General features: G+C 38.7%; 1 protein-coding gene across 1 annotated transcript; it reads left to right on the top strand.

Annotated features, from left to right (window-relative positions):
• Positions 1–1,081: 1,081 nt before the first annotated feature.
• ARMC1 (armadillo repeat containing 1) lies at positions 1,082–25,863 on the top strand. The gene is made up of 7 exons (XM_019973886.2): positions 1,082–1,269; positions 6,273–6,494; positions 8,882–8,973; positions 17,230–17,419; positions 22,419–22,535; positions 22,621–22,695; positions 23,694–25,863. The coding sequence occupies exons 2-7, from the start codon at positions 6,312–6,314 to the stop codon at positions 23,883–23,885; spliced, it is 849 nt and encodes a 282-aa protein (XP_019829445.2). The 5' UTR covers positions 1,082–1,269; positions 6,273–6,311; the 3' UTR covers positions 23,886–25,863.
• Positions 25,864–26,076: the final 213 nt, after the last annotated feature.

Genomic DNA, 26,076 nt, shown 5'->3' with positions numbered 1-26,076 from the left:
TCCCACCCAGGGATCGAACTTGCATCTTTTATGTCTCCTGCATTGGCAGGCAGGTTCTTTACCACTAGTGCCATCTGGGAGGCCCTAACCAAAGATAAGAGAAGGCAAAAAAATTTGAGCAGAAGTATCTATTTTGCTTTTAAATTTACGTATACACGAATTAAATTTTGGAGGCGTTAGCAGAGACTACAGCTTGGGATATTTATTTTCACTCATCCTTTCTCCATTAGCAGCCTGTCAAATTCCTTTGAACTTTAATATATTTAGTACGTGGCAGAATGAAACTGTGAATGAGAATTCAGAATTTATTCAATGAAGTTATTGAGTGCAATGCAATCATTATATTCAGACTGGCCTGTGGAATTTAAATTATGCTTAGAGAAATATTTAAAAATATAAAATCTATATCTAGACAAAAATGTCAGTGATCGCCATGAATTAAACAAGTATTTAAATCGTTACTTTGATAAACTAAATAGGAAAAAGTTTAGAAAAATACTTCCTCAAGAATTGGAGAAAATTATCTCATCATTTGTCTCTTTTTCCTTACCACCGCCACCGCCCACCCCCCTCCCCCCCAAAAAAAATCGTTCCAAAAAGAAGCTTCCATTTAAAACAAAAAAACCCTGTCCTTTGCAACCCTCGCGCTAAGAAGATAGTGCAAATGTTCTTAGGCAAAAACAAAAACATTTGAAAAGATTCGAATTAAGACCCACAGAAGCGAATGAAGTATTACAAAACTGCTTTATTGGAAATGAATGAATAGTTTGAGAAGTAAAGCTCAATTTGAATTGCTGAAGGAAGGGGCGGAGAGGTTCCTCAAGCGCCGGAACTCTGGGGATTGTAGTCAGGAAACGGCGAGGGTTTCTCCTGGGGAATGTTTCTTGGCTTAGCGCTTAATAGACGGAGAGTCGTTTGGGCCAATTCACTCTTTCCGGGTTCTCATTGGATCCTCCGGTTTAACACTTTGGGTATTTCCCTTGGTCACCAATGAACGCTTTAGTCTAAGAAGACAGTTTCTGATTGGATATTTTATCCTCGCTTTGGAATGGCCTCAGCCAATGGGAAGGCAGAGCTGGCGGAGGTGGTTGGGTCATGAGGGAGAGCCCGTAGAGCCTTTCCCCGCCAGCGTCCTCGCTTCTAGGCTTCAGAAGTCAGCTTGGTCGTTTGTCGTCGCTGACCCTGTCACGCGCCTCTGGGTTCCCCTACCTCATCGTCGATGTGGCCCTAATGGTGCGGCAGGCCGTGGATTCCTAGAGCGCTGGAGTGGTATGTAGTGTCTGGGGAAGGCAGACAAAGCGGTGGGGCCGGGAAGGCCGCAGAATGCGGGCCCCTGCACCCAGGCGGCGAATCTTCCGGGGCGGGGGTGCTCTGCCCACCTTCACGTCAGTCAGGACCCAGCAGTGCGTCCCTTCAGGTTCTGTAAAGTGTCGTGCTCCCACGACACTTTCCCAGTGAAAATGATAGCTTTGTTCAGTTCCTCTCCGTTTGCATGCCAATTTTTACAAACCCTAGTTTAATTATTATGACTATTTGACCGTAGCAGCATTAATGGGTGTCTTCGTCACTTCATCTCTCCAGGTAATTCTTTGGGAACTTTGCATTAGTTTTGTGCCCACGCTCGTCTATTAGGGGCAGAAAGAAGGAAGTGGTTGTGTTCGGCTTCATTCAGGCAAGCCCAGTGTTCATTTCTCTGTATTTTAAAAGCTGTTCTTGGGGGCACTTGTGCATACAAGCAGCTCCTTTCGTGTGTGTACCCTAACACTTGACCTTATAGAATCCCCACAGAATCAAATATTATTCTTGTTTGGTAATTGCTGGTACTCATCACCATGCGAAGTTCTTATTCTCTTTGAACCTGACGACCACTCAGGATTATTATGAGAGGAAGCTGAGGCTCAAAGGTAGTAACCCAGCCTCTCGAATAGTTAGTTAGGTGGTAACAGGCAAAGCCAGATCTGATGTCAATGTCTAGGTTATTAAAAAACAAACAACTTAGCTGAATGTGGATTTAGGGTGTGGGTGTGTTTCTTCCACAGTTCTGTGTATTTATATTTAACTTTGCATATGAGAGTCAAATACATCGTCGAGTTGAGTGGTACACCTTGGCTGAAAGAAAAGACAATCTTTCAGGCAGCTGCCTAGCTACAGGTGCTTCACATTATCACCTAATTCCTGTTTTTTTTTTTTTTTTTTTTTTGTGGTTCCCTGACTAGAAGGATAGAACTGACCTGGGAGAAATACGGATCTCAGGCCTCACCCCACCTACTGAATTGGCTTTTTTAAACATGGGGATCAGAGTGCTTGTTAAAGTTTGGGGTGCATTCATTGTCTTATGATGATTTGTTTGTCCTAATTGAACAAAATGAGAGAAAGGAAAAGGTATGCCTTGTGCCATTTCCTACCTTTTCCTGGGCAGATCCTAATTTTTGCCATCTCTTTATCAGTGGACTGATATGGTTGAAAGTCTTAACTCTTCTGATTTTTTTGTTCATCTCAAAGGAACAGGGGAGGCTCACTGAAACTGAATCATTCCCACCGAGTGGTTCTCTAAGTACTCTTTAGATGAGAATGGAGGGTTCAGGTTCCAAGGCCAGTGTTGTACACCAAAGGCCATCACCCAGCATATTTGGTTCTTAAATGTGGTTCCTGGACCTTTGGTCCAATGGTTGGTTCTGCAGTTTTGGTTTTTGGATGCGGTTTGTGCTGGTGACAGCACATAAAGCTCATTCCTAAGCTGATTTGTAAACAGGGATGTTCATGCTGTTGATAATAGAAGCACCTAAGAGGCAAACTCTTTAATCTTATGTGTATTCAGTCTATAGCTTTAAAAAAAAAAAAAATCATTTTTTAAATTGTTGAAGCAACTGTATTTTCATTTTGAGAAAACTATCTGCCAAGTACTATCCCTTTAAGGCCTTGTTTTCTCCGAGTCTTATATTTTGCATCTGCTTGCAAGCTTCAGAAATTTACCTTCTCAAATTTTTTTCTGGGGTATGATATTTTAAAATATGTTAAGAGTTAAAGATCCTTAGCACTGGTTTAAAGTTGCTTAGAAGTTATGCCAGTACTGTTTTTTGAATAACTGTATTTTTTAAAATTGATTTTTGACTCATTGTAACTTAAAACCATTATTTTTGTTGAGCATTTAGAGTGTGCTTGAGTACTCTGAGCCTTTTAGTGTGTACTGTTATTTCACTTGGACAATATAGCATTTAAGAGCTGTTGTGATTAATTTTCATTTTACATATGAAGAAACTGAGACAAAGAGTTTAAGTGATCAGCCTAAAATCACATTTAACAATGGGTGGAGCCTGGGTATTGACTCACATAGAACCTTCAATTGGGTGTATAAACAGCTTTCTTGGGAGCAATATCTCTTGACCACCGCCCCTCCAGCCCCTGCTATGGCTTTACTCTATATCTTTGTGTATTTCAATACTTTCGAAGGCTATGGCTGTTTATTACTTTCCCTCTTCCCACCCTCGGCGGTCCCCAAATAACTTTAGTAGGCTTTCTGGAGTTATAGAATAATTTTGTTCCCAGCCCACCTCCTCCACTGGCATTGTTTTTGGAATTAGCATTAAACTAACTCATTAATTTGTGGTAAGTATTTACACCTTTATATTCCTCCTAATAAGAAATATACTGTGTAATTTGGTTAATGGAAGTTCCTATTTTTAACTTTCTGGATCTGTGAAGATTATTCCTTGATATATTGTATTTTGGCTTGTATGTTTATCGTGTTACGTTACCTAGAAATCTTGTTTACTTTTGTGGGAAAAAAAGGTATGCTGGGTTTCAAAGGAAGGTATGGGAAGTGGAAAGACCTGACCAGTTTAGGAGATAGTTATTGTTCAGTTGCTCAGTCATGTCCGACTCTGACCCCATGGACTGCAGCACACCAGGCTTGCCTGTCCTTCACTATCTCCCAGAGTTTGCTCAAACTCGTGTCCTTTGAGTCAGTGATACTATCCAACCATCTCATCCTCTGTCACCCCATTCTCTTCCTGCCTTCAGTCTTTCCCAGCATCAGGGACTTTTGCAGTGATTTGGCTCTTGGTGGCCAAACTATAGGAGTTTCAGCTTCAGCAACAGTGCTTCCATTGAACATTCAGGATTGATTTTCTTTAGGATTGACTGGTTTGATCTCCATGTTGTCCAAGGGACTCTTGAGAGTCTTCTCTAGTGCCATAGTTCGAAAGCATCAATTCTTTGGCGCTTAGCCTACTTTATGGTTCAGTTTTCACATCCGTACATGACTACTGGAAAAACGATAGCTTTGACTAGATGTGCCTTTGTTGACCAAGTGATGTCTCTGTTTTTTAATACACTGTCTTGATTTGTTATAGATTTTCTCCCAAGGAGCAAGAGTCTTAATTTCATGGCTGCAGTCACTGTCCACAGTGAATTTGGAGCCCAAGAAAATAAAGTGTGTCTCTGTTTCCATTGTTTCCCTATCTGTTTGCCATGAAATGTTGGGACTGGATGGCATGATCTTAGTTTTTGAATGTTTTAAGCCAGCTTTTTCACTCTCTTCTTTCACCTTCATCAAGAAGCTCTTTTAGTTCCTCTTTGCTGTCTGCCATTAATATGGTACCATCTGCATATCTGAGGTTATTGATATTTCTCCAGGCAGTCCTGATTCCAGCTTGGTTTTCATCAAGCCGAGATAAGATTTTAGCTCAGTTCTGTAAGTAGCTTTTGTCACCTGGGGCAAATTATTTAAATTCTCGGAGACTATTTCCTTATCTATCAAATGAATGACCTCACCTCAGATTCTGTTTCATTTTTCTTAGTATGGTCCACCCAGGGATGGACAGTTGTGCTTGGATTTGGTTCAGATTCACCCTAATCTCCCAGGGCTTCCCTTGGGGCTCAGCTGGTAAAGAATCTGCCTGCAATGCAGGAGCCCAGGGTTCAAAACTTGGGCTGGGAAGATCCCCTGGAGAAGGAAATGGCAACCCATTCCAGTATTCTTGCCTGGAGAATCCCATGGATGGAGGAGCCTGGCAGGCTACAGTCTATGGGGTCGAAAAGAGTTGGACACGACTGAGCGACTTTCACTTTGACTCTGATCTCCCAAATGGCACTGTTGTGAGGCACAGGGCAAGGTACCCTTCTTGGTTTCTGTGTTTATGACCTTCTTTGACTCTCTTCTTTCCTTAGAGGATTTTATCTGCTGTAATCTTAGTAAGCTTGATTTTGTTCACAGATGAATTAGAAAACAAGCTGTCAGCTAGCAGCTTTTCCCTGAGACACTTAGGCTCCAGTAGTATCCTAGAGGAAGAAAACACTGGCAGTGTTACACTTTGCGAAGTGTTTTCAGTTGCTGTTTTGTCTGACTCTTTGTGACCCCATGGACTGCAGCATGCCAGGGCGTGGAAAATCCCATGGGCGGAGGAGCCTTGTAGGCTGCAGTCCGTGGGGTCCCGAATAGTTGGACATGACTTAGCGACTTGACTTTCACTTTTCACTTTCATGCATTGGAGAAGGAAATGGCAACCCACTCCAGTGTTCTTGCCTGGAGAATCCCAGGGACGGGGGAGCCTGGTGGGCTGCCGTCTATGGGGTTGCACAGAGTCGGACACGACTGAAGTGACTTAGCAGCAGCAGCAGCAGGTTCCTCTGTCTGCAACCATCTCTCTGAGTTTGCTGAAATTCATGTCCATTGAGTTGGTGATGCCATCCAACTGGGTCATCTGCTGTCCCCTTCTCCTCTTGCTCTCAGTCTTTGCCAGCATCAGGGTCTTTTCCAATGAATCGGCTCTTCACATCAGGTGGCCAAAGTATTGGAGCTTTAGCATCAGCAGCTGTCCTTGCAGTGAATATTCAGGTTGATTTTCTTTAGGGTTGACTGGTTTGATCTCCTTGCAGGCCAAGGGACTCTCAAGAGTCTTCTCCAGCACCAGAGTTTGAAAGCATCAGTTCTTCGGTGCTCCTTGAGAAGTTAGCAAGGGTTATAAACTTGAACTGTAAAGATTTTATTGTGACTTTGATGTTAAAATATATATTGCTAAAAAAGAATTTATTGGAATCATGAAGATGATATATGTTCTTCAAACATTGTGCACATATAAATAACTTTTTTAAAGTTAGCCTGTCTTATGTTCATTTGACTGTTCCCAGACTGTGGAATTTCTAGTTCGTAAGTTTTTTGTATGGTTTAGATACATCTATTTCTTTCTGAAGGTGTTGTGATTCTGATGGTTTAATAAATGCTGTAAAACAGCTCAGTAGCCTGGAAATGATTTTTCCAACCATTTCTACAGAACTTCAGAAGATTTTTGTCCACGTGTATGGCATAGAAGATGAATTTGTCGTCCTCCACCATGAATGAGGAACCTGATGCTCTCTCTGTAGTTAACCAGCTCCGAGACCTAGCCGCAGATCCTTTAAACCGACGAGCCATTGTCCAGGATCAGGGATGTCTGCCCGGCCTTATTTTATTTATGGACCATCCCAACCCCCCTGTTGTCCATTCAGCTTTGCTCGTAAGTTGCCTACAGTAATTTTACTCTCAGTATATAATTTTGCAGTTAAAGAAAATTTGGAAAAATAGCAGATGACATGGTAAGAAGTTAAAAGTGTAGAGCAGATACTAGTGTGACTGTATTTCTGTATGTGCAAACATGAATGTGTATAGTCCTCTTATACAAATGGTAAGATACAATATTGGTTTTACTCTGGGCACAAATGGTAGCATAGTACCTGCATGGAATGTTCTGCAACTTCCTTTTTTCAAGGAAGAGGAAGAAATCTTAAGGATTGTATCAATACAGAAAGACACTCAAAGAGGCACTTATGTTTTGTTTTTGTTTTGTAACAACTTTAAGATTAAATCACAGACCTTGCAATTTACCTACTTAGAGTGTACAGTGTGGTGAGTTTTAGTGTATTCATAGTTGCAGCCATCCCCACAATTAATTCTAGAATGTTTTCATCTTGTTGGAAAGAAGCTCTACTCTTTCTCTATTGTTCCTCAGCCCCTACGCCCTTTCCCTAAACAGCCACGACTTTCTGTTGTTTTCTATTTGCAGATGTCTCTGGCAAAAGTGTGTATATATTTTCTATATAAATAGAATCATATAATATGTGGTCTTTGTGACTTGTTTCTTTCACTGAGCATAATGTTTTCAGGGTTTATCCACATTGTACTATGTGTCAATACTTCATTCTTTTTTTTTTTTTTTTTCAAGTTTTCCCATTTTTTAAAATCAGCTTTTGGCTGCACTGGTCTTTCTTTGCTGAGCATGGACTTTCTCTAGTTGCAGCAGGTGGGGGCTCCTCTCCAGTAGCAGGGTCTGGAGGGGAGTGCCAGAACTGCTGTCCCTGTAGAGTCGGGCACACCACCTTGCCAGGTGGATGTATTTACCAAATCAGAAACTCTGAATCTCCTTTTTTAGGACTTTTTATAGAGCTCAATTTCCATCCTCCCCCTACCTCCCAGATCATTGTGTGTGTGCTAAGTCGCCTCAGTTGTGTGACACAACTATAGACTATAGCCCACCAGGCTCCTCTGTCCATGGGATTCTCCAGGCAAGAATACTGGAATGGGTTGCCATGCCCTTCTCCAGGAGATCTTCCTGATCTAGGGATCAATCCCGTGTCTCTTATGCCTCCTGCATTGGCAGGCAGGTTCTTTACCACTAGTACCACCTGGGAAGCCCAGGTTGGTGGGTGGGGCTGAAAGCTGCCACCCTCTAGTCATTTGGTCTTTCTAGTGACTAGTCCCAGCCTGAGGCCATCAAGGGGCCCCAGCTTCCCTTACTTCTTCCACATAAACTCAACCAAGTGTGGTCTAAGGATCTCCTCAAACTCCTGTTGGAAAATTCCAAGGCTTTTAGGAGCTCTGTGCCAGGAACTAGATAAAGACCAAAGGTATATTTTTAAATTATATTGTTCTACCCTAACCTCCCCAACTCTGCTCTCTGCCTGCCTAACTGGGCAAGACCACCGGCTTTCACTGGGCTCCCCTCCCCTAGTGCAAGTAAAAATCCAGGTAAAAGGAGTTATAGGAAAGGTAGGAGATTGCAGTCAGAGCCAGGTTGCTGGGCTTGTGATTTCACGGATGGTACCATTCCTGGTGATGACCAGGCACTTTGGAGATGTTGTGGAGAGGACCGGTAGGAAATGTGAAGGTCAGTGGAGTGACAGGGCCCTTTTGGATGGTGTAGTCCACAGAGGTATTCCCCTGCGACTCAGGTACTGAACTCTGCAGCACATGATGAGAGAGGAGGAGGTCTGTAGAACAGCCCAGTCCCCCAAGAATCAGCACTTGAAGGAAATGTGCAAAAATGTACTTCAAATCTTAAGAGAGAAGCATCCTAGAAAAGTGAAATTCACAAAATAGAAATCTGTGAGAGTGAGTTCATGTTTGGCTTTTCAGTTAAAAGCAGGAAAAAAAAAAAGACATTTTAAAAGTGAATTATAAAGCTAGAAACCACCCATTCCATAAAGGGGGTTGTATGTTTTGTCCCTCTTGGTGGTTTCTTTTAATTAATATGTAAAAAGCACCTAGAGAAATGATGGCTACTGGGACTGCTTTCTGAAATTAATTAATGGAATTTAGTTCCTTGTATCTTTGTTAGGATGAAGTGAAAATAAAACCGGAACATCCTGATTTTGACCTTAAAGATAAGTTGGGAACTTTTGTTTCTAAGAGCAGATTCAGCTCCGTCAGCTCAGAATTATTTTTTTTCCCCTAGAGGACTGCTCTGATGATCACATTTAAAGAAGAGTTTCCAAACACTTCAAAACCAATTGCTTCTAAAAACAGAAACCTATTTTTCACTTTCTTTCCTTTTGCAGTCAGTGAGCACAGGGTTTCACTTTAAATTGTCCGGACATGTGAATTAACTTATTCCTGTTTTTGCTGTAGGCTCTTCGATACTTGGCAGAGTGCCGTGCCAACCGAGAAAAGATGAAAGGAGAGCTGGGAATGATGTTAAGCTTGCAAAATGTTATACAGAAGTAAGTACAGTAGGTAGTGTCTCCTAGGGGGGTAGAGAAGTGGATCGTGTTATTTTACTGAAATTGGTATTCTAAAATGAAGGCATAGCTTTGTAGGTTATGTGGATTATATGTCAAAAACTGTTCTGATGGGCAGTGTTCTGTTTATTCTTAAACATGGATATTAACAGTAGTCCTTATGAAAATGCTTAGATTTTATTTAAAATGTTGATAACACATTGTGCTTATGAATGTTATTTCTTCTAAGAAGAGAAAATCCTACCTTGTATGAGGTTTTGTGAAGTATTTATTGATTTGCTAGTAGAGCAACACAGTGACATTTGAAAATACGCAGTGTTATAGTACATAATTCTTCTGTTACTCCATTTAAGTCTTACTCAAAAGAACCTTGATCTGTATCATGACTGAAGGGGCTTTAGGTGAGATTTTCCTTAGCATCATTGAGAGGTCTCTTAGAGATTGAGAACCATTAAATCTTTTTTTTAACTTAATTAGCTGTACCAGGTCTTAGTTGTAGCATGTAAACTCTTGAGTTGTGATAATGTGAACGCTCTTGTTTGCAGCATATGAGATCTAGTTTCCTGACTAGGGATTGAACCCCAGCCCCCTGCACTGGGGTGTGGAGTCTTAGCCACTGGACCTCCAGAGAATTCTCAGAGCCATTTAATTTGAATTTTAGCAAATGGGTGTTTTTTTAAGTATACCTTTCATCTTAAAAAGATTTTCATATTCATCATCTTATTTTGCTATTTGAAGTGTGTTAGATAAATATTATGGGTAAGAAAATTACAGAGAGGTCAAGTTTTCTATCTGTAGGCCTTCAGCTGTGTTGCCTCTGGGGATGTCCGGTTCTCAGGCCTCACCGATTTCCTTGTAAAAGGATAGAAATTGAAGTGTTTTGATACTTCTACTGTGTCTGAAAGCAAAAAAACTATGTTTTCTGAGGCTTTATCTTAGTTTACTTTGTATCTTGATCTTACCTAAGACATGATTGTCTTTAAGATATAGTAGGTAACCATTTAATTTACTGGCTTTGAAAATTTGCAATTTCTTTGGCTTGAGCGTTCACAAAATTTCTGTAATGCTCACAAAATATCTGTAATTCCCAAACACTATTAAATTATATCTGTGGCGAATCTTCCAAACTGACTTCCAAGAAACTATTTTTTTTCTTAGTGTTCTTGGCTTGTAGATAAATTTTATTTTATTAATAGTTTTGTTTTTAATCGAGCTACACTGATAGGCCCCTTGATCTTTGATAATGACAAGTTAGAACCTGAAGGGTTTTTTTTTTTTTAATCCAGGTGATCAGTTAGGAATAAATATTAGAAAATATTGACTGGGATTAATTTTATTAATCATTGCCCTTGATTTGAGGTCAGAGTGCTTGAGGATTCAGTGGGATATCTGTGTAGAAATGCTCTGTAAATTCTAAAGTGTTATATAAAATACGAGGTTGCATTATTCTTGTTCCTAGTGGGCTTTAATGCCATATAATTAATTATTTTTAACTGGCATACTCTTTGTGAAACAGTGAAAGGATTAAGTGTAATATGAATGCTTCTGTACGATTATTTTATTCACATAATGAACTTAAGATTGTGTATTCTTTTAACAGGTTTGTTTATTGAAGCTGAAAATACATGGTACAAATTTTAAAAATGTAAGAAATGAAAATTTCTGTTTATTAAAATATACTTCAAATTTGAATTTTAGAGCAAATTTTAGAGGCACCATAGATTTAACCTATAACAGTTTCTTAGCTTGGTTGGCTAAGGTTGTGATACATATATATGTATGTGTGTATATGTAAATGAGAGATCCATCTGTAACATAGTAGGGAGACTATTAGTGTATATATTTTTTATAAACATTTATTTGGCTTCATCGAGACTTAGTTTGTGGCCTGCAGGATCTTTAATGAACTCTTACTTGCAGAAAAATGGGATCTAGCTCCCTGGCCGGGGATCAGTGTCTGGGAGTGCTGAGTCTTAGCCGCTGGACCACCAGGGAGGTCCCTACTAGTGTCTTTATAGGAGAAGAGTTGTGTCAGCTCAGGTCGTTACCTTGCAGTATCTTCTGGGAGGAGAAGGGGGCGACAGAGAATGAGATGGTTGGATGGCATCATCAACTGAATGGATGTGAGTTTGCGCAAACTTCGGGAGCTGATGAAGGACAGGGAAGTGTGCTGCAGTCCATGGGGTGGCAGAGTCAGATATGATTGAGCGACTAAACAACAACAAATCATCTGGGAGGGAGATCTTGAGATGGAGTTAGAACTGGAAGAGCTTACTATGAGATAGGGTCTGTAAAGATAGAAGGGAATGAAGAAGGATCGGACTGTTTTCTTTAGACTACAACACAGACCTGACCTCTGTTAAAGGAAAATGAAGAGGAAACTGAATGGGACAAGGAGAGTGTCAGACTGCAGTGCAGATCTGACAGAAAACTCTGGAGGGAGGTGCAAAGCCAGGGTCACCCTGTAGATGAGTCTTGCACTGGGCAGAACTGGCCAGGCCCTAGTGCGCCCATTGCTTGGGTCTCCCCAGGAGGGATCAGGCCTTGGATTGTGTGGTGTGCCAGATCTCAGGGCCACTGTTACTGGCGGCTCTACCACTCTGCTTCGTACAGCCGAAGGGCAGGTTCCTTAAAGGGAGATCCAAGGTGTGTCTTCATGGTTGCTACAAGCTTTCAAAAAGCTTCTATTTTTAATACAAATAAAGTATACTTTTTTGGACAGGGTGGTGATCCTTGCTGGCTCCTTCAGTAGTAAAACGAACGCACATTCATTGCATACTCCATTATAATTTGGTCCTCTTCCCCTCAAAAGTGGAAATACAATGTAATAATTTTTATATATGTTTTTCAGCTCCTTTGGCCAGTGGAGATCACAGATTTGAAGGTTGCCTTTTGGAGAAGGAAATGGCAACCCACTCTAGTACTCTTGCCTAGAAAATTCCATGGATGGAGGAGCCTGGTGGGCTACAGTCCATGGAGTCGCAAAGAGTCGGACACGACTGAGCGACTTCACTTCACTTTAAAGCTTTTTAAAAGTCACCTCTGTTTACTGAAATAATCATTTTAGAAGTTTATCAGTGAATGTTATCAGAAGGCTGATAAAACTGTGTGTTTTGGCCTGTCAGCATGTAAGGCTGTGAAGTATTAGAATCAGGTTTTGGTTCAGCATGTTTCACTGTGTTGTAAACTATCTCATGGCTTGGACATGATTTTCTCTTTTTTTAAAGAAATTGAATTGCTCTGGCTTTTTATTTTCTCATTTACTTTTTTCTTTTGGGTACTTATGTTAAATATTCTTAAGAAATCAAAATGAAAAGGTTTTATCATATAGAGCAGGGTAAGTTTTATATATACATAATTATTTCTGTCCCAGGCTTTCCCTAGTTGTGGTGTGTGCAGGCTTCTCACTGTGGAGCACCAGCTCTAGGCATCGGAGCCTCAGTAGTTGCAGTCATGGGCTTGTGGGGCTGGTTGCTCCGAGGCATGTGGAATCTATTCAGAGCAGGGATTGAAACTCTGTCCCTTACATTGGCAGGTGGATTCTTAACCACTGGACCACCAGGGAAGCTCACTCTCCCATTCTTACATAGATCATCTTGGTGAGCCATAGCACAGGAACACATATAATATAGATATCCTAATTGTTTTCAGTGATGTGGCTGCTCTGTGACATCCAGGCAGTCAGGGTGGAATTCAGATCAGTTTCTCTCTGTTGAGCAATACTGAGTTAGGAGGAGATTGAGCTGTGATTCTGTGAATCTGTGCAACTCAGGAAGCGGCAGAAGGATCTCCTCATATCCCAGTAAGACCCTGCAGAATAGAGATCTTTTGTGGCAAGCTGCTACTTCATAATTGACTGAAGAGGAATCCTCTCTTAAGTGATCAAAGTAAAAACCAGAAATCAGAAGAAGGTGGGGAGAGTAGAGGTTGTTCTTACCATGAGAATCAGGGAGGAATGTTTTATAAAATAGAGAAAATTATGCATCTTATAATTTCTGTCCTTTAATCACCAAATTATATTTTGCTACAGAATTTTGTGATTTTAACATGTTACTCAAAAGCAGGTTTGACTTGTGTTTAGGTCACTTTGGTGCTTAGAGATCAGCAGTTGGATTGACTTCAGTCATTGTTGTGTTCAGTTGTTCAGTTGTGAAGAGAATTTTAAGTTCTTTGTCACTCAAAATGAATCTGGTATTGTGTTCTAATTTTAATTCTCCATAAATGAAAGCTCAATTGTTAGTGGTTAGAACTTGTTTACATTTTATTTTTATTTTTTTAATTAAAAAATCATTTTTACATTTTATTTTTAACCCTGAATCTCTGTGAAGAAAATTTTCAGAATATCAGTTTAGGGGAACATCTAAATTCCGTTTAAAACATTTGTTAATTAGTATTTCAGGAGTAATACTTCTTCTGATAGAAGATGCATTTTATAAAAGCATGTGTGAATATCTCACATGAAATATGCTATAAGTAAGTCACTTTAATAAAATGTGGCATTTCAACTTCATAGTATCTCATTTCATCTGGAGAACTTCCTAAAATTCTAGATTTTGAAACAGTGCCATAGTAATGGTGGACTGTCCTTGCTAAAATCTTGGATGAAAAATATATGCTTCATTTCTTTATGCTTTTTCTTTTGTTTTCTTTCTTTTTTTAATATGATTAAAAAAATCAATTAAAAAAAATTGAACAGGACAGTTGAACGAGATTCATGGTTCACTTTTTGTTTTCTTGTGATTTTTGAAAATGCTACTGCATTTTGCCTTGATTTTTATGTTACTTGTATAGAACAGAGGTTGGCAAATTTTTCCTAAAAAAAGAAAAACAAACCAGATAGTGGTTATTTTAGGCTTCGTTGGGCTCACAGTCTGTGTTGAGGTACTCACCTCTGCCCTTGTGAGTCAAAACAGCCAGAGATGATACATAAATGATGGGCTGTTGCCTTAGGGTCGTAGTTTTCCTGCCTTTGGACTCCATTGTTAATAAACAGAGCTGTTGACTTTCTTCTTAGAAGCCTTAATTTAGGATTGTTTCTGCATCGAAATAAGATAGAGGATGGTTTTCTGAGTTGCATGAATATTACAAGAACACTTTTTCTTAGTGAGCAACACAGGAAAAAAACAGTAAAAGCAACTCCTAAAGGAAAAGTTGTGAAGTTTTTCCAAAGATGATAGCAAGCCTTCTAATACTGAAATAGTATTTTCATTGCTTTCATGAAGTGTATGAAAGTCTTATCTGGCTTTTATAGGTAATATAAAATGTTATTTGCAGCATCAAATCATCTGAATTGCTGTTTATGATCAATAAGGAGATATATCCAAAATGAACATTATTTTTGATATATAATAAAGATCAGAGTTCACCTTTCAGTGTTTTATGAGTAACATTTTGAGTGTTTTCAATATAGATAACTGTTTAGAAAAAGTGGTGAAGGATCAGTGTATTTCATTATGGAATAGTAGATTACTGAGAGCAGAATTCCAATTATTTGAAGAGTTTTTCAAGATGGTCTTTTTCTTGGATGTCAGATTTTAAAGACTGAAGAACTAAACCTTAGAGCATTAATCAGCTCTTTCAGTTTTCACTTGTCTAAAAGATTATGGCAATTAATACTTGTTTAATTATACAGTCTTTCTTACATTTATGGCCAAATGTACCACATAAATCTAGACTTCTTGTACTTGAATGTTTTAAATCATAGTATTTGAATAGTAATTTTTTTTTTAAAGACTAAATTACTTACTTCCAAATCTGTAGATGATCTTGACTTCTTTCTGGTTTTAAAAGCATTTTTTAAAAATAAGGGGAAAAAAGGAAATTATTTATAATTTATTGTGATACTTTATATACTGCCCAGATCAAGAAGTAACTTAATTTTTACTTCATTTTTGCTTATATACTTTTGCAGAGTTCATTTTGCCTAAGACAAAATTTTACTCTGTTTTAAGAGTGTCTCTTAAACTGTGTCTCTTGAGACTGTGTCTGAAGAAACAGTCTATATAACTGTTTTATAGGAAGCGCAGCAATAAAATTAGTCCTATGAGGTATACTTTTAACATGCTTTGAAACAAAGTGAGACCATCATGTGGATTTTACTATATTATTCTTTTAAAATCTTTTGCTTTTAAGTAGATAGGAATTGAAAAATCTTCCAGAAAGGAATTTATTACTGTATGAAAATGATGAAACTTGGAACTGTGAAATAAAGGAAGTTAAAAATAGTGGTGGTGGGAGTATTTATTTTATATCAGCTTCTCAAAGGGGTTAGTAGACCCATTTGTTTAAGAACTAGTGCTATCTAGTTCTAGTTCCTGTTCTGCAGAACAGAAAGATAATAATTTGATATTAGTCTTTTAAAGGTTTGGTCACTACTGGTTGGTTAGGAAGCACATAAAAAAGTTCTAGAATAGTGTGTGTTTAAAAAGTTTTATGAGAAACATCATTAGATAATCTATTACATGTCATGATGATTCTTTTATTTGATGTAAATGTGTTAAAAACAGTATTCATAGTAGAGAGGAAAGACTTTTTAAAAAAATTTTTTAATTCATGGTGCTTCTTACCCATGTCCTTGTACTTTTTACAACTTCTGGTTGGCTGGTATTCAAAATACCTCACAACTGCAGTGACCTGTGAAACAGCTATCAGAAAAGTGCTGAGACATCTCCTAAAAAAATAGTCCTGAGACATGTCCTAAAAAAATAGTCCTTTTGATAGTTTCCTGGAATACAAAGCCAAAATCATTCAAGGTAATTGATCTCTGTGGTCAACAGTAGCCCAGAAAAACCCTTGGTATGGTAAGTTGGGGGCCCAGAAAACTGCCAGAGAAGCACCCCAGGAGTTGATGGTCTGTGTAGCTGGAGTGTGTACAGTCTGAATATCAGGGATGAAGTATTCCCACTCATCCAGTAAACAAATAGATTATGCAGAATTTTGTTAGGCTCTGTGGAAGGGATGGAGAGAATATATCCCTATTCTTGAAGAGAAATGGAAAATTTTGATCAGTAGTGTTAAGTACATGCATAGTACTTTGAATGCAGAGGAATGAATATGGGTGTTGGGGTGAAGAGGCTTCACAAAGAAGACTGTGGTTGAGCTGAGCCTTCAAGGATACAGTCAAGGTGAAGCTTTTCTGGCTGATGTTGGTAAAGCTGAAAGGGGACAGATTGTAAAATCCTTGGGATGCATGTTACAGGGTTTGAAGTCAAGTGAAATGAAAGTTGCTCAGTTGTGTCCGAGTCTTTGTGACCCCATGGTCTATATATAGTCCATGGAATTCTCCAAGCCATAATACTGAAGTGGGTAGCCTTTCCCTTCTCCAGGGGATCTTCCCAACCCAGGGATCGAACCCAGGTCTCCTGCATTACAGGTGGATTCTTCACCAGCTGAGCCACAAGGGAAGACCCCGTAATTGCCCAGGTATAGGTGAAATGAGGATTATTTTCTTAGTTATGTGTACTTATTGTTTATTCAATTAAACTAATAAGAACCATTAAACCTGTGCTTCCAGTTATGGTAACCACTTGCAACGTGTGGCTATTTAATTAAAAGTAAATAAAATTGTTTAGTTTTGCTTGCCACATTTCAAGTCCTCAGTAACCACAAGTGGTGAGTGGACATTTCTATCAATGTCAAAAGTTTTGTTGGACAGAACGGCACTAGGCATTTATGTGAGGAACCATAGTAGGATTGAAAATTTTATGAAAACTATTGCCTGAGTTGTGGTTTAACGATACGTACTTGCTTTGTAAAAGGTACATAAAAACGTAAATTGAGAAATGGTGTTTGTTTTTACTCACAATCCCTGTATTGAAATAACTAATATAAATGATCCTCTCCTATTTTGCTTTTTCCTTTTGGATTTTTATGTGTTATATTTTTTTGGAAGTTAAACTGAGTGTTGAATGTTAGTGTTAATCCAGGGACATGTTATATCCTGATTTTTTTTAGTTGATTTCCTATTTAATTAATGATTTCTTTAAATGTGCTTTTATACCACTGTAGTGATGAGTTTTAAATATTGATGAACCATGGGTTTAAATTGAAACTAGAAGACTATTATAGACTAGATGCTTTTTCTGCATTACTGATTATTCTGGGATTCACCAGTATTTCTTTCAGATTGAACAAAGCATCAGAATGAAGAAAACAAGGTTTTGCAAAGTTAAGGAATAAAATTACAGAATCAGTAGAAGTGACAAGACTACTTTGCCAATTTACATGTTTCTTTTCAAGGTCTACAACTCCAGGGGAAACAAAACTGCTAGCCTCTGAAATCTATGACATTCTTCAATCTTCCAATATGGCAGATGGGGATAGTTTCAATGAAATGAATTCACGTCGAAGGAAAGCTCAGTTTTTTCTGGGAACTACAAACAAACGTGCCAAAACAGTGGTTTTGCATATAGATGGTCTTGATGATACGGTAAGAATTGTATAAACACATGATTCATAACATGGGAGAGAGAACTCATGTTAACTGGTTACCTCAGTATCACCTGCTAACAATCTTCAAGAATAAGTCCCAATACCAGTATTTTATTCTGAAAATGAGGGGCATTTTATGCTTAAGGGGTCAATTAATCAAATATGTATACCCTAAGAATATGACTTCAAAATACGTGAAGCAAAAACTGACAAAAATGCAAGGAGAAATAACCAAGCTCCAACTAGAGCTGGAGATTTGAATACTACTCCCCCAATGAATAAAACAAGTATACAGAGAATCATTAGGAACATTCAGTTCAGTTGCTCAGTCGTGTCTGACTCTTTGTGACCCCGTGACAGCATGCCAGGCCTCCCTGTCCATCACCAACTCGCAGAGTTCACTCAAACTCATGTCCATCGAGTCGGTGATGCCATCCAGCCATCTCATCCTCTGTCGTCCCCTTCTCCTCCTGCCCCCAATCCCTCCCAGTATCAGAGTCTTTTCCAGTGAGTCAGCTCTTCGCATGAGGTGGCCAAAGTGCTGGCGTTTCAGCTGTAGCATCATTTCCTTCCAAATAACACCTAGGGCTGATCTCCTTTAGAATGGACTGGTTGGATCTGCTTGCAGTCCAAGGGACTCTCAAGAGTCTTCTCCAACACCACAGTTCAAAAGCATCAATTCTTCGGCGCTCAGCTTTCTTCACAGTCCAACTCTCATATCCATACATGACCACTGGAAAAACCATAGCCTTGACTAGACGGACCTTTGTTGGCAAAGTAATGTTTCTGTTTTTCAATATGCTATCTAGGTTGGACATAACCTTCCTTCCAAGGAGTAAACGTCTTTTAATTTCATGGCTGCAGTCACCATCTGCAGTGATTTTGGAGCCCCAAAAAATAAAGTCTGACACTGTTTCCACTGTTTGCCCTGTTTCCCCATCTATTTGCCATGAAGTGATGGGACCAGATGCCGTGATCTTAGTTTTCTGAATGTTGAGCTTTAAGCCAACTTTTTCAGTCTCCTCTTTCACTTTCATCAAGAGGCTTTTGAGTTCCTCTTCACTTTCTGCCATAAGGGTGGTGTCATCTGCATATCTGAGGTTATTGATATTTCTCCCGGCAACCTTGATTCCAGCTTGTGCTTCATCCAGCCCAGTGTTTCTCATGATGTACTCTGCATATAAGTTAAATAAGCAGGGTGACAGTATACAGCCTTGATGTTCTCCTTTTCCTATTTGGAACCAGTCTGTTCCATGTCCAGTTCTAACTGTTGCTTCCTGACCTGCATATAGGTTTCTCAAGAGGCAGGTCAGGTGGTCTGGTATTCCCATCTCTTTCAGAATTTTCTACAGTTTATTGTGATCCACACAGTGAAAGTCTTTGGCATAGTCAATAAAGCAGAAATAGATGTTTTTCTGGAACTCTTGGTTTTTCCATGATCCAGTGGATGTTGGCAATTTTATCTCTGGTTCCTCTGCCTTTTCTAAAACCAGCTTGAACATCTGGAAGTTCACAGTTCACGTATTGCTGGAGCCTGGCTTGGAGAATTTTGAGCATTACTTTACTAGTGTGTGAGATGAATGCATTTAGGAACATAGAAGACTCAGCTCTAACAACCAACTTAACCTAATTGATATTTATAGAAAACCCTACTCAGCAGCAAGATAGTATTTCTTCTTCTCATGTGCACATGAAACAATGATGAAAACAGTCCATATTGTGTCCCCTAAAACAAGTCTTAAAAGAATTAGAACCAAGCAAAGTATATTCCTTGCTCACAATGAAAAGCAAGTTAGAAATCAATCACAGGAAGATATCTGGAAAATCCCCCAAATATTTTAGAAATTTAACATGTTTCTAAAATAATCCATGGATCAGTGAATAAATGAAAGGAGAAACTTGGAAGTATTTTGAACTAAATAAAAATGGAAATGCAGTGTCAGAATTTGAGGGAAGCAGCTAAAGCAGAGTTTAGAAAGGAAATCATTAGCACCAGATGAATATTATATACAAAAAGGAAAAGGCCTCAGTGACTGAAGCTTCTACCTTAAGAAGCTAGAAAAAGAGCAAAGTAAATCCAAAGTAAGCAGAAGAAACAAAAAAAGCAGAAATCAGTGAAATGGAAAACCATAGAGAAAAATTGGTGAAACCAAAAGCTGATCTTAGACATGATCAATTAAATTGATAAACCTCATTTCTTATCATGAATAAGAGAGGTCACAAATTTATCAATGTCAGAAGTGAAGGAACATTGCTATAGATCCTTTAATATAGACATTGAAAGGAAAATAAGTGAATATTTTGAATAACTTTGTCAATAAATTTGATAATACAGATGAAACAGGAAGATTTCTTGAAAGATGGATTGCCAAAGCTCACTTAAAAAGAGATGGATAACCTAAATGAATAGCTCTGTGTCTATCAAAGAAATTGACTTTGCAGTTAAAAACCTTCCTATAAAGACATTCTGGTCTCAATGTCTTCATTGGTGAATTCTATTAATACCAGACGTTTAAGGAAAAAGTAATACTAGTTATACAGTTTTTTTAAAGTACTGTATAGTAGTTGTACACTGTTGATTTTTCTCAACTCTTTCTACCTTGTCGGCTTTTAATATTAGGTGCTCAAGGTTGAATTGTAGTGTGTATCTTCTATTTGTGTCTATTTTTCACATGGACAGGCACTCTGTAGTTGGACCTTGCTTTTTAAATTTTAATTCTAAAAATTTCTACCTTTGATCAGGAGTGCTGGGGTCATTCACCATTCATATGATTATTGATGTGTGTTTGTGTGTGTGTTAATCGCTTCAGTCACCTCAGTCGTATCCAACTGTTTGCACCCCTTTGGACTGTAGCCTGCCAGCTCCTCTGTCCGTGGGATTCTCCAGACAAGAATACTGGAGTGAGTTGCCATGCCCTCCTCCAGGGGATCTTCCCGACCCAGGGATTGAACCGATGTCTCTTCGGTCTCCTGCATTGGCAGGCAGGTTCTTTACCACTAGTGCCACCTAGGAAGCCTGATTATTGCCGTTAGCACTCACTCCTCCTGGCCCCTGGTAACCACTGATCTACTTCTGTGTCTATGGATTTTCCTCTCCTGGACATTTCATGTAAGTGGAATGATACAGGATGTGGCCTTTCATGTCACGCTTTCTGTTAGCGTGATGTTGTCAGGGTTCATCCCTGTTGTATCGTGTCAGTGCATCATTCCTCTTTATAATATTGCATTGTAAGGGTATATGGCATTTTGTTTATTAATTCATCAATTGATGGAAATTTGGCTTATTTCCACCTTTTGTCTTTGTGAATAATTCTGCTGTGAACGTTCATGTACGAGTTTTTGTGTCAATAAATGTTTTCAATTCTCTTGGGTATGTTCCTAAGGGTAGAATTGCTGGATAATATGGGAGCTTTATGTTTAGCTTTTTGAGCAACTGCCAGACTTTTCCACGATGGCTGCTCCATTTTACACTCTCTCATCAGCAATGTATGAGGAATCCAGTTTCTCCACATCCTTGCCAACATTTATTTTCCATTGTTAAAAAAAAGCTATTCCAAAGGGTGTGAAGTGGTATTTTATTGTGCTTTTGATTTGCATTTCCCTAATAACAATGCTGCTATCTTTTCGTGTGCCTATTCGCTGTTTTTAGTGGTTGACTATACCACTAAGTAGTGTTTAGTGTTTATTGTGTGCATCTTTATCATAGATTTTCTCTTTTGGAAAAATGTTCATTCTCTGCCCAATTTTTAAAAAAAATTTGTCTATTTTTGAGTTCTGTTAATATCATGTATTATTATATCAGGTTTATTTTTGTATATTGACCAACACTCTTCATTCCTAATTGAATGAAGTTCCTAATTGGTCATGGTGCAAAATCTTTAATATGGTTCTAGAATCAGTTTGCTGGTGTTTTGTTGAGGTATTTTGCATCTGTATTCATAGAGGATATTGGTTTGTAGTCTTTTTTTTTTCCTATGTGCTGTCTTTGTCTGGTTTTGGTACCAGTGTTATCCTGGCTTCATAAAATGAGTTGGGAAATGTCTGGTTGTGAAGGGTTGGTGTTGATCTTTAAACATTTGGTAGAATTCACCAGTAAAGCCATGTGGTTCTGGGCTTTTCTTTGTGGAAAATGTTCTGATTATAAATTCAGTCTCTTTAATTGTTCTGTAGTCCATTCATATTTTCTTGTCACTTTACAGTTTTTTTTTTAGATTTTTAAGGAATCTATCGTTTTGTTGAGGTTATCTAATGTGTTAGGCATACAGTTCATAGTGTTTACATATCCTTTTTTTGGTAAACTTGGTCATAATTTATCCTCTTTTATTCCTGTTTTTAGTAATTTGAGTCTTCTTTCTTTTCTTGGTCAGTCTAGCTAAAGTTTTATCAAGCTTTGTTACTCTTTCTGAAGAACCAACTTGTGATTTCATTGATTTTTCTCTCTCTCCCCTCCCATTCTCTCTTTTTTCCCCTACTCTAATCTTTATATTTCTTTCCTCTGTTTGCTTTGGGTTTAATTTGCTCTTCTCTTGTTTCCTAGAATGGAATATTAAGTAATTGGTTTGCGATTTTATTTTATTTTAATGTCATTATTATAGCTATAAATTTCCCTCTAGGCACTACTACTGTCTCTGCATCCCGTCAGATTTGGTATGTGGTGTTTCATATTATTCATCTGAAAGTATTTCCTAATTTATTTGGTGATTACTTGTTTGACCCATTGGTTATTTAGGAGTTTAATTTCCATATATTTCTGAATTTTTCAAATTTCCTTCTGTTAAGGCCCATATCTACCCCTTCTGCAAAGACCCTCAAGTTTTCCTAAACTTAACTAAAATACCACCCTATATGTGCCTTCAAATATGTGACTGTAGAATTGAAATAGGGATGTTTACTTTCCCTGTTCCCTCCTTTCCCCCCAGAGTTAATAGTTCATTGTTTGGTTTATTGCCATTCATTATTTTGCACATTTTAATAACAGTTTGCCTTTACTTTTTCAGTCCCGGAGAAACCTGTGTGAAGAGGCCTTGTTAAAAATTAAAGGCGTTATTAGCTTTACTTTTCAAATGGCTGTTCAGAGATGTGTGGTGCGAATCCGTTCAGATCTTAAAGCAGAGGTTGGTATCTCAAATGGCTAAATATGCTTGAGGTTATGGTAAACACATCCATGTTCAAAAGTGTTGTCTTTTTATCCTGGCCTAGGCTTTGGCATCAGCAATAGCATCAACCAAGGTTATGAAGGCTCAGCAAGTTGTGAAGAGTGAAAGTGGAGAAGAGGTAAAAGCGCTGTTTAGTTTGCTTTCTGCTTGACTCTTTCTCGACTATTCCTTGGGGCTGGAAGATGGCTAGTATTTCTAGACAAATAGCTGCTGAGCATGTAGGAATGTGGCAGAGTCAGATTATCTTGGTGTTTCTTGGTTAACAGTTAATACTTCTAGAAATATGGAGAAATATTTTGTAGATTTCGGACTATTCTTGATGTCAGTGGAGGTGTCTTGATGATTGTATGTGGAAGGAAAGGATGTGTGGTTTCTTTGCATTGGTTTTTATTTTGTATTTATTTTTTGGCATTGGTTTTTAAATACTTTCTAAACTTAATTGATTTTGCCAATCTAAAACAATTAAGATCCAGTCCCATCATTGGGCAAGTATATACAGTGAAAATCTTTGCCTCTTGCTACTTTTCACTAGCTTTGTGATAAGGGAAAAGATTGTTTAGTTCACTTGAGTTCCCAAAAAAAGGAGGGTCATTGACCCTTTAGGGGCCCACTGCAGCCAGATACTTGTTTTTGTCATCTTGAAATTGACAGAAGTGTTAATCACTCAGTCGTGTCTGACTCTTTGCAACCCCATGAACTGTATAGCTTCCCCGGCTCCTCTGTCCATGGGATTCTCCAGGAAGGAATACTGGGGTGGGTAGGCATTCCCTTTTCCAGGGGATTTTCCCAACCCAGGGATCGAACCCGAGTCTCCTGCATCTCCTGCACTGCAGGCAGATTCTTTACCATCTGAGACACCACAGAAGTTGAATATTTATTCCTGGAGCCTCAGGAGAAAAGCGTGAGAATTATCATTTGCAGTTCTTCCTTCTGTGCCTACATAGTGCTCTTTAACTGGACTTACCTTCAGACAACAAGAAGATACTTTTTAAAGGAATGTAGCCTCTGAGAATATGGTGATGAGAGCAAGAAGTAAAGTTGACTTACAGTGTGTGACATGCACTTCCATCAGTTAGGTCAATTTTGTAATAACTCTTCATGTGTTCTCTGTATCAGATGCTGGTCCCATTCCAGGACACGCCTGTGGAGGTAGAACAGAACACGGAGCTGCCTGACTACCTGCCTGAGGATGAGAGTCCCACGAAAGAGCAGGACAAGGCGGTGTCCCGGGTGGGCTCCCACCCGGAGGGTGGAGCTAGCTGGCTGAGCACAGCTGCAAACTTTTTATCCAGGTCATTCTACTGGTGACTTCCCTTTGGGGCTCAAGGACTGTATAAGCGAACAAGGGGCCAGTTTTCCATTGTCGTGGTGAACTGTCAAGTGCAATTTGCAATAAGTTATCATGAAAAGTTTCTAGATCCCATGATTGAGAATGCTGCATTTTACATTCTACCGGACATTTTACCCCACTAAGTGGTAAAAGGGACAGAGGCGACAGGTGGAGTTGCTTTGTTGATGAAGGTATTTTGGTTTTATTGTCTTTTGTTTAATTGCCTCACTTCTTTAAAAAAAAAAAAAAGGGTCCACTGTTAAACCAAACATGTATTTGTGCAGCTTTACATTTTATTTGACACGAAGCACGTGATTAGGAAAACTCGTTTTCTCAAGCTTCAGGACCTAGAAGAGAATTTTTTTTTCTTTTTAGCTCAAGTTGTGCATGAAGTACTGAACACTTTTCTCTGCCTTTTCTCTTGAAAGATACTTGCTTTGGTACTCTTCACTGAAAGTGGAAAGCATTTCTCGTTACTCCCCTTTTGTGCCTTTTTTTAATTTTGCCAACCATGTTTATGGACAAGACGTTACCAATGACATTTTGTGAATCAAAACGTATTCTTTGGAACGTAGCAGTCCCCCTAAGACTACAACTCTGAAAACTTTGCAGTCTTACTTGTTAGAAGTTTTTAAAGGTTAACACAAAATCAGTCAAGAAGGGAACATGTGTATCAGCAAAGTGTTAGTGGAGACTATTTGGGACCAAATGTGGTTCTAGTTGAGTACTTCCTGTTCAGTCTGGTTTATATCAGCTCTTGAGAATGATGTCCACCCTAATATTGGGAGTGACTATGAATGGTTTCTAGGCCTTACTTTGTGGTTACACACTATCCCCTCCTAGGGGGAAAAAATTAGCAAAGAACTGACAGACTTGAAAAAAGAAAAATGGAATGCCTATAATGCCATAGTGCTCCTTGGTAGAGTCCAACCTTAAAACTTGTTTGGCAGATGCCTGTTCAGTAGGTGTTTCCTCATATTGCCTTTTGTGAGCTTATTATGAACACGCAGTTTCTATTGAATGCAAAGACTCCAGTTACTGCTTATAAAGAAATAAAGCCAGCATTTGTCTGTCCACTAGGTTCTTATGTTCAGCCAGGAAAAAAAAAAAACAGCACTTCAGTGAAGATAAGATAAATAAATACAAATATATATACATATATATATTTTTGGTAGATAAGAGCTAATTACATATATGTAACGCTTTAATAAATTTCTGAAAATACTTGGCAACTAAAAATTTTCTTTGGGAAAACCCACTGACTCCAGATAAATTTTAATGCTAAATGATTAAAAACTGAAGGAGGAATAGGAGGAAACTGAAACTTTTTTTCGTCCACGTTATAGAGCTGCTATTTTATTACTTGGAGAATGTGATGTGAAAATTGGACCCTGGAGGGTGTCCTTGCATTTTCATTGCTTCTCTTTCAGAGAAAAAATTAAAAGCATCCAGTGTCACTGGAGAAAAAATTGTAAAAGAGTTCACCAACAAGAATCTTGAGTTTAGGGATATTGTGACCTTATGGAGGGAGCGGTGCTGAGGGTGTGGAGAGTGATTACTCTTTTCATCTGGGTTCTGAGTTCAGGTGATGCACACAACATATAAGCTTTCAGGGCATGTGTTGCTCTAAATGCATATTACATCTTGCTGCCAGACCAGATGTGTTCAAAACAAAACAAAACAACAAAACCACCTCCTTTCTATAGCCATTGAAACAAAGTTTACTGTTCTAACCAGTTTGTATTTTATTTTGCATTGCCACACATCTGCTTATTTAAGAAATAACATCCCTTCGGTAGTAATGGTTCAGCACAAGTAGGTATTACAGCTTGATGTGTGTGTTCTAATTCCCAGTGTTCTTTGATTCCAGGTCTTATAGAGCAGTTAAGGCAACTGTAATGGCATTTTTTGGAAATATATTGTAAAATAATAAAAGGTGATACAATTAAAATTGAATGGATGTTGCATTTGTGTGGTATAAGCATTACTGATTACTCCAAAGCCTGTTTGTATTCACAATGCCTGGCACCTTCTCCTAGCACTCTGCAGGTGTGTTACCTGACTAATTCCCGGGCATCTTCCATTCATCTCCTTTTCAGCAGCACACCTGCCTTTTCCTGCATTTGGATCAGTGCTCCTGTCATATATGCATTGTAGCGTGTGTCACAT

The sequence above is a fragment of the Bos indicus genome, chromosome 14 (assembly GCF_029378745.1).
Source record: "Bos indicus isolate NIAB-ARS_2022 breed Sahiwal x Tharparkar chromosome 14, NIAB-ARS_B.indTharparkar_mat_pri_1.0, whole genome shotgun sequence".
Classification (NCBI taxonomy): Eukaryota; Metazoa; Chordata; class Mammalia; order Artiodactyla; family Bovidae; genus Bos; species Bos indicus.
Note: the sequence above shows the minus strand (reverse complement) of the source record. Positions and strands in the feature narration are given on the sequence as shown.

What these genes read in the sequence shown, in the direction of transcription:
- ARMC1 (XM_019973886.2), top strand. Translation starts at nt 6,312, where the DNA reads ATGAATTTGTCGTCCTCCACCATGAATGAGGAACCTGATGCTCTCTCT. An exon ending in TTGCAAAATGTTATACAGAA is followed by an intron (nt 8,974 to 17,229) that starts GTAAGTACAGTA and finishes TTTCTTTTCAAG; the next exon opens with GTCTACAACTCCAGGGGAAA. An exon ending in TAGATGGTCTTGATGATACG is followed by an intron (nt 17,420 to 22,418) that starts GTAAGAATTGTA and finishes TTACTTTTTCAG; the next exon opens with TCCCGGAGAAACCTGTGTGA.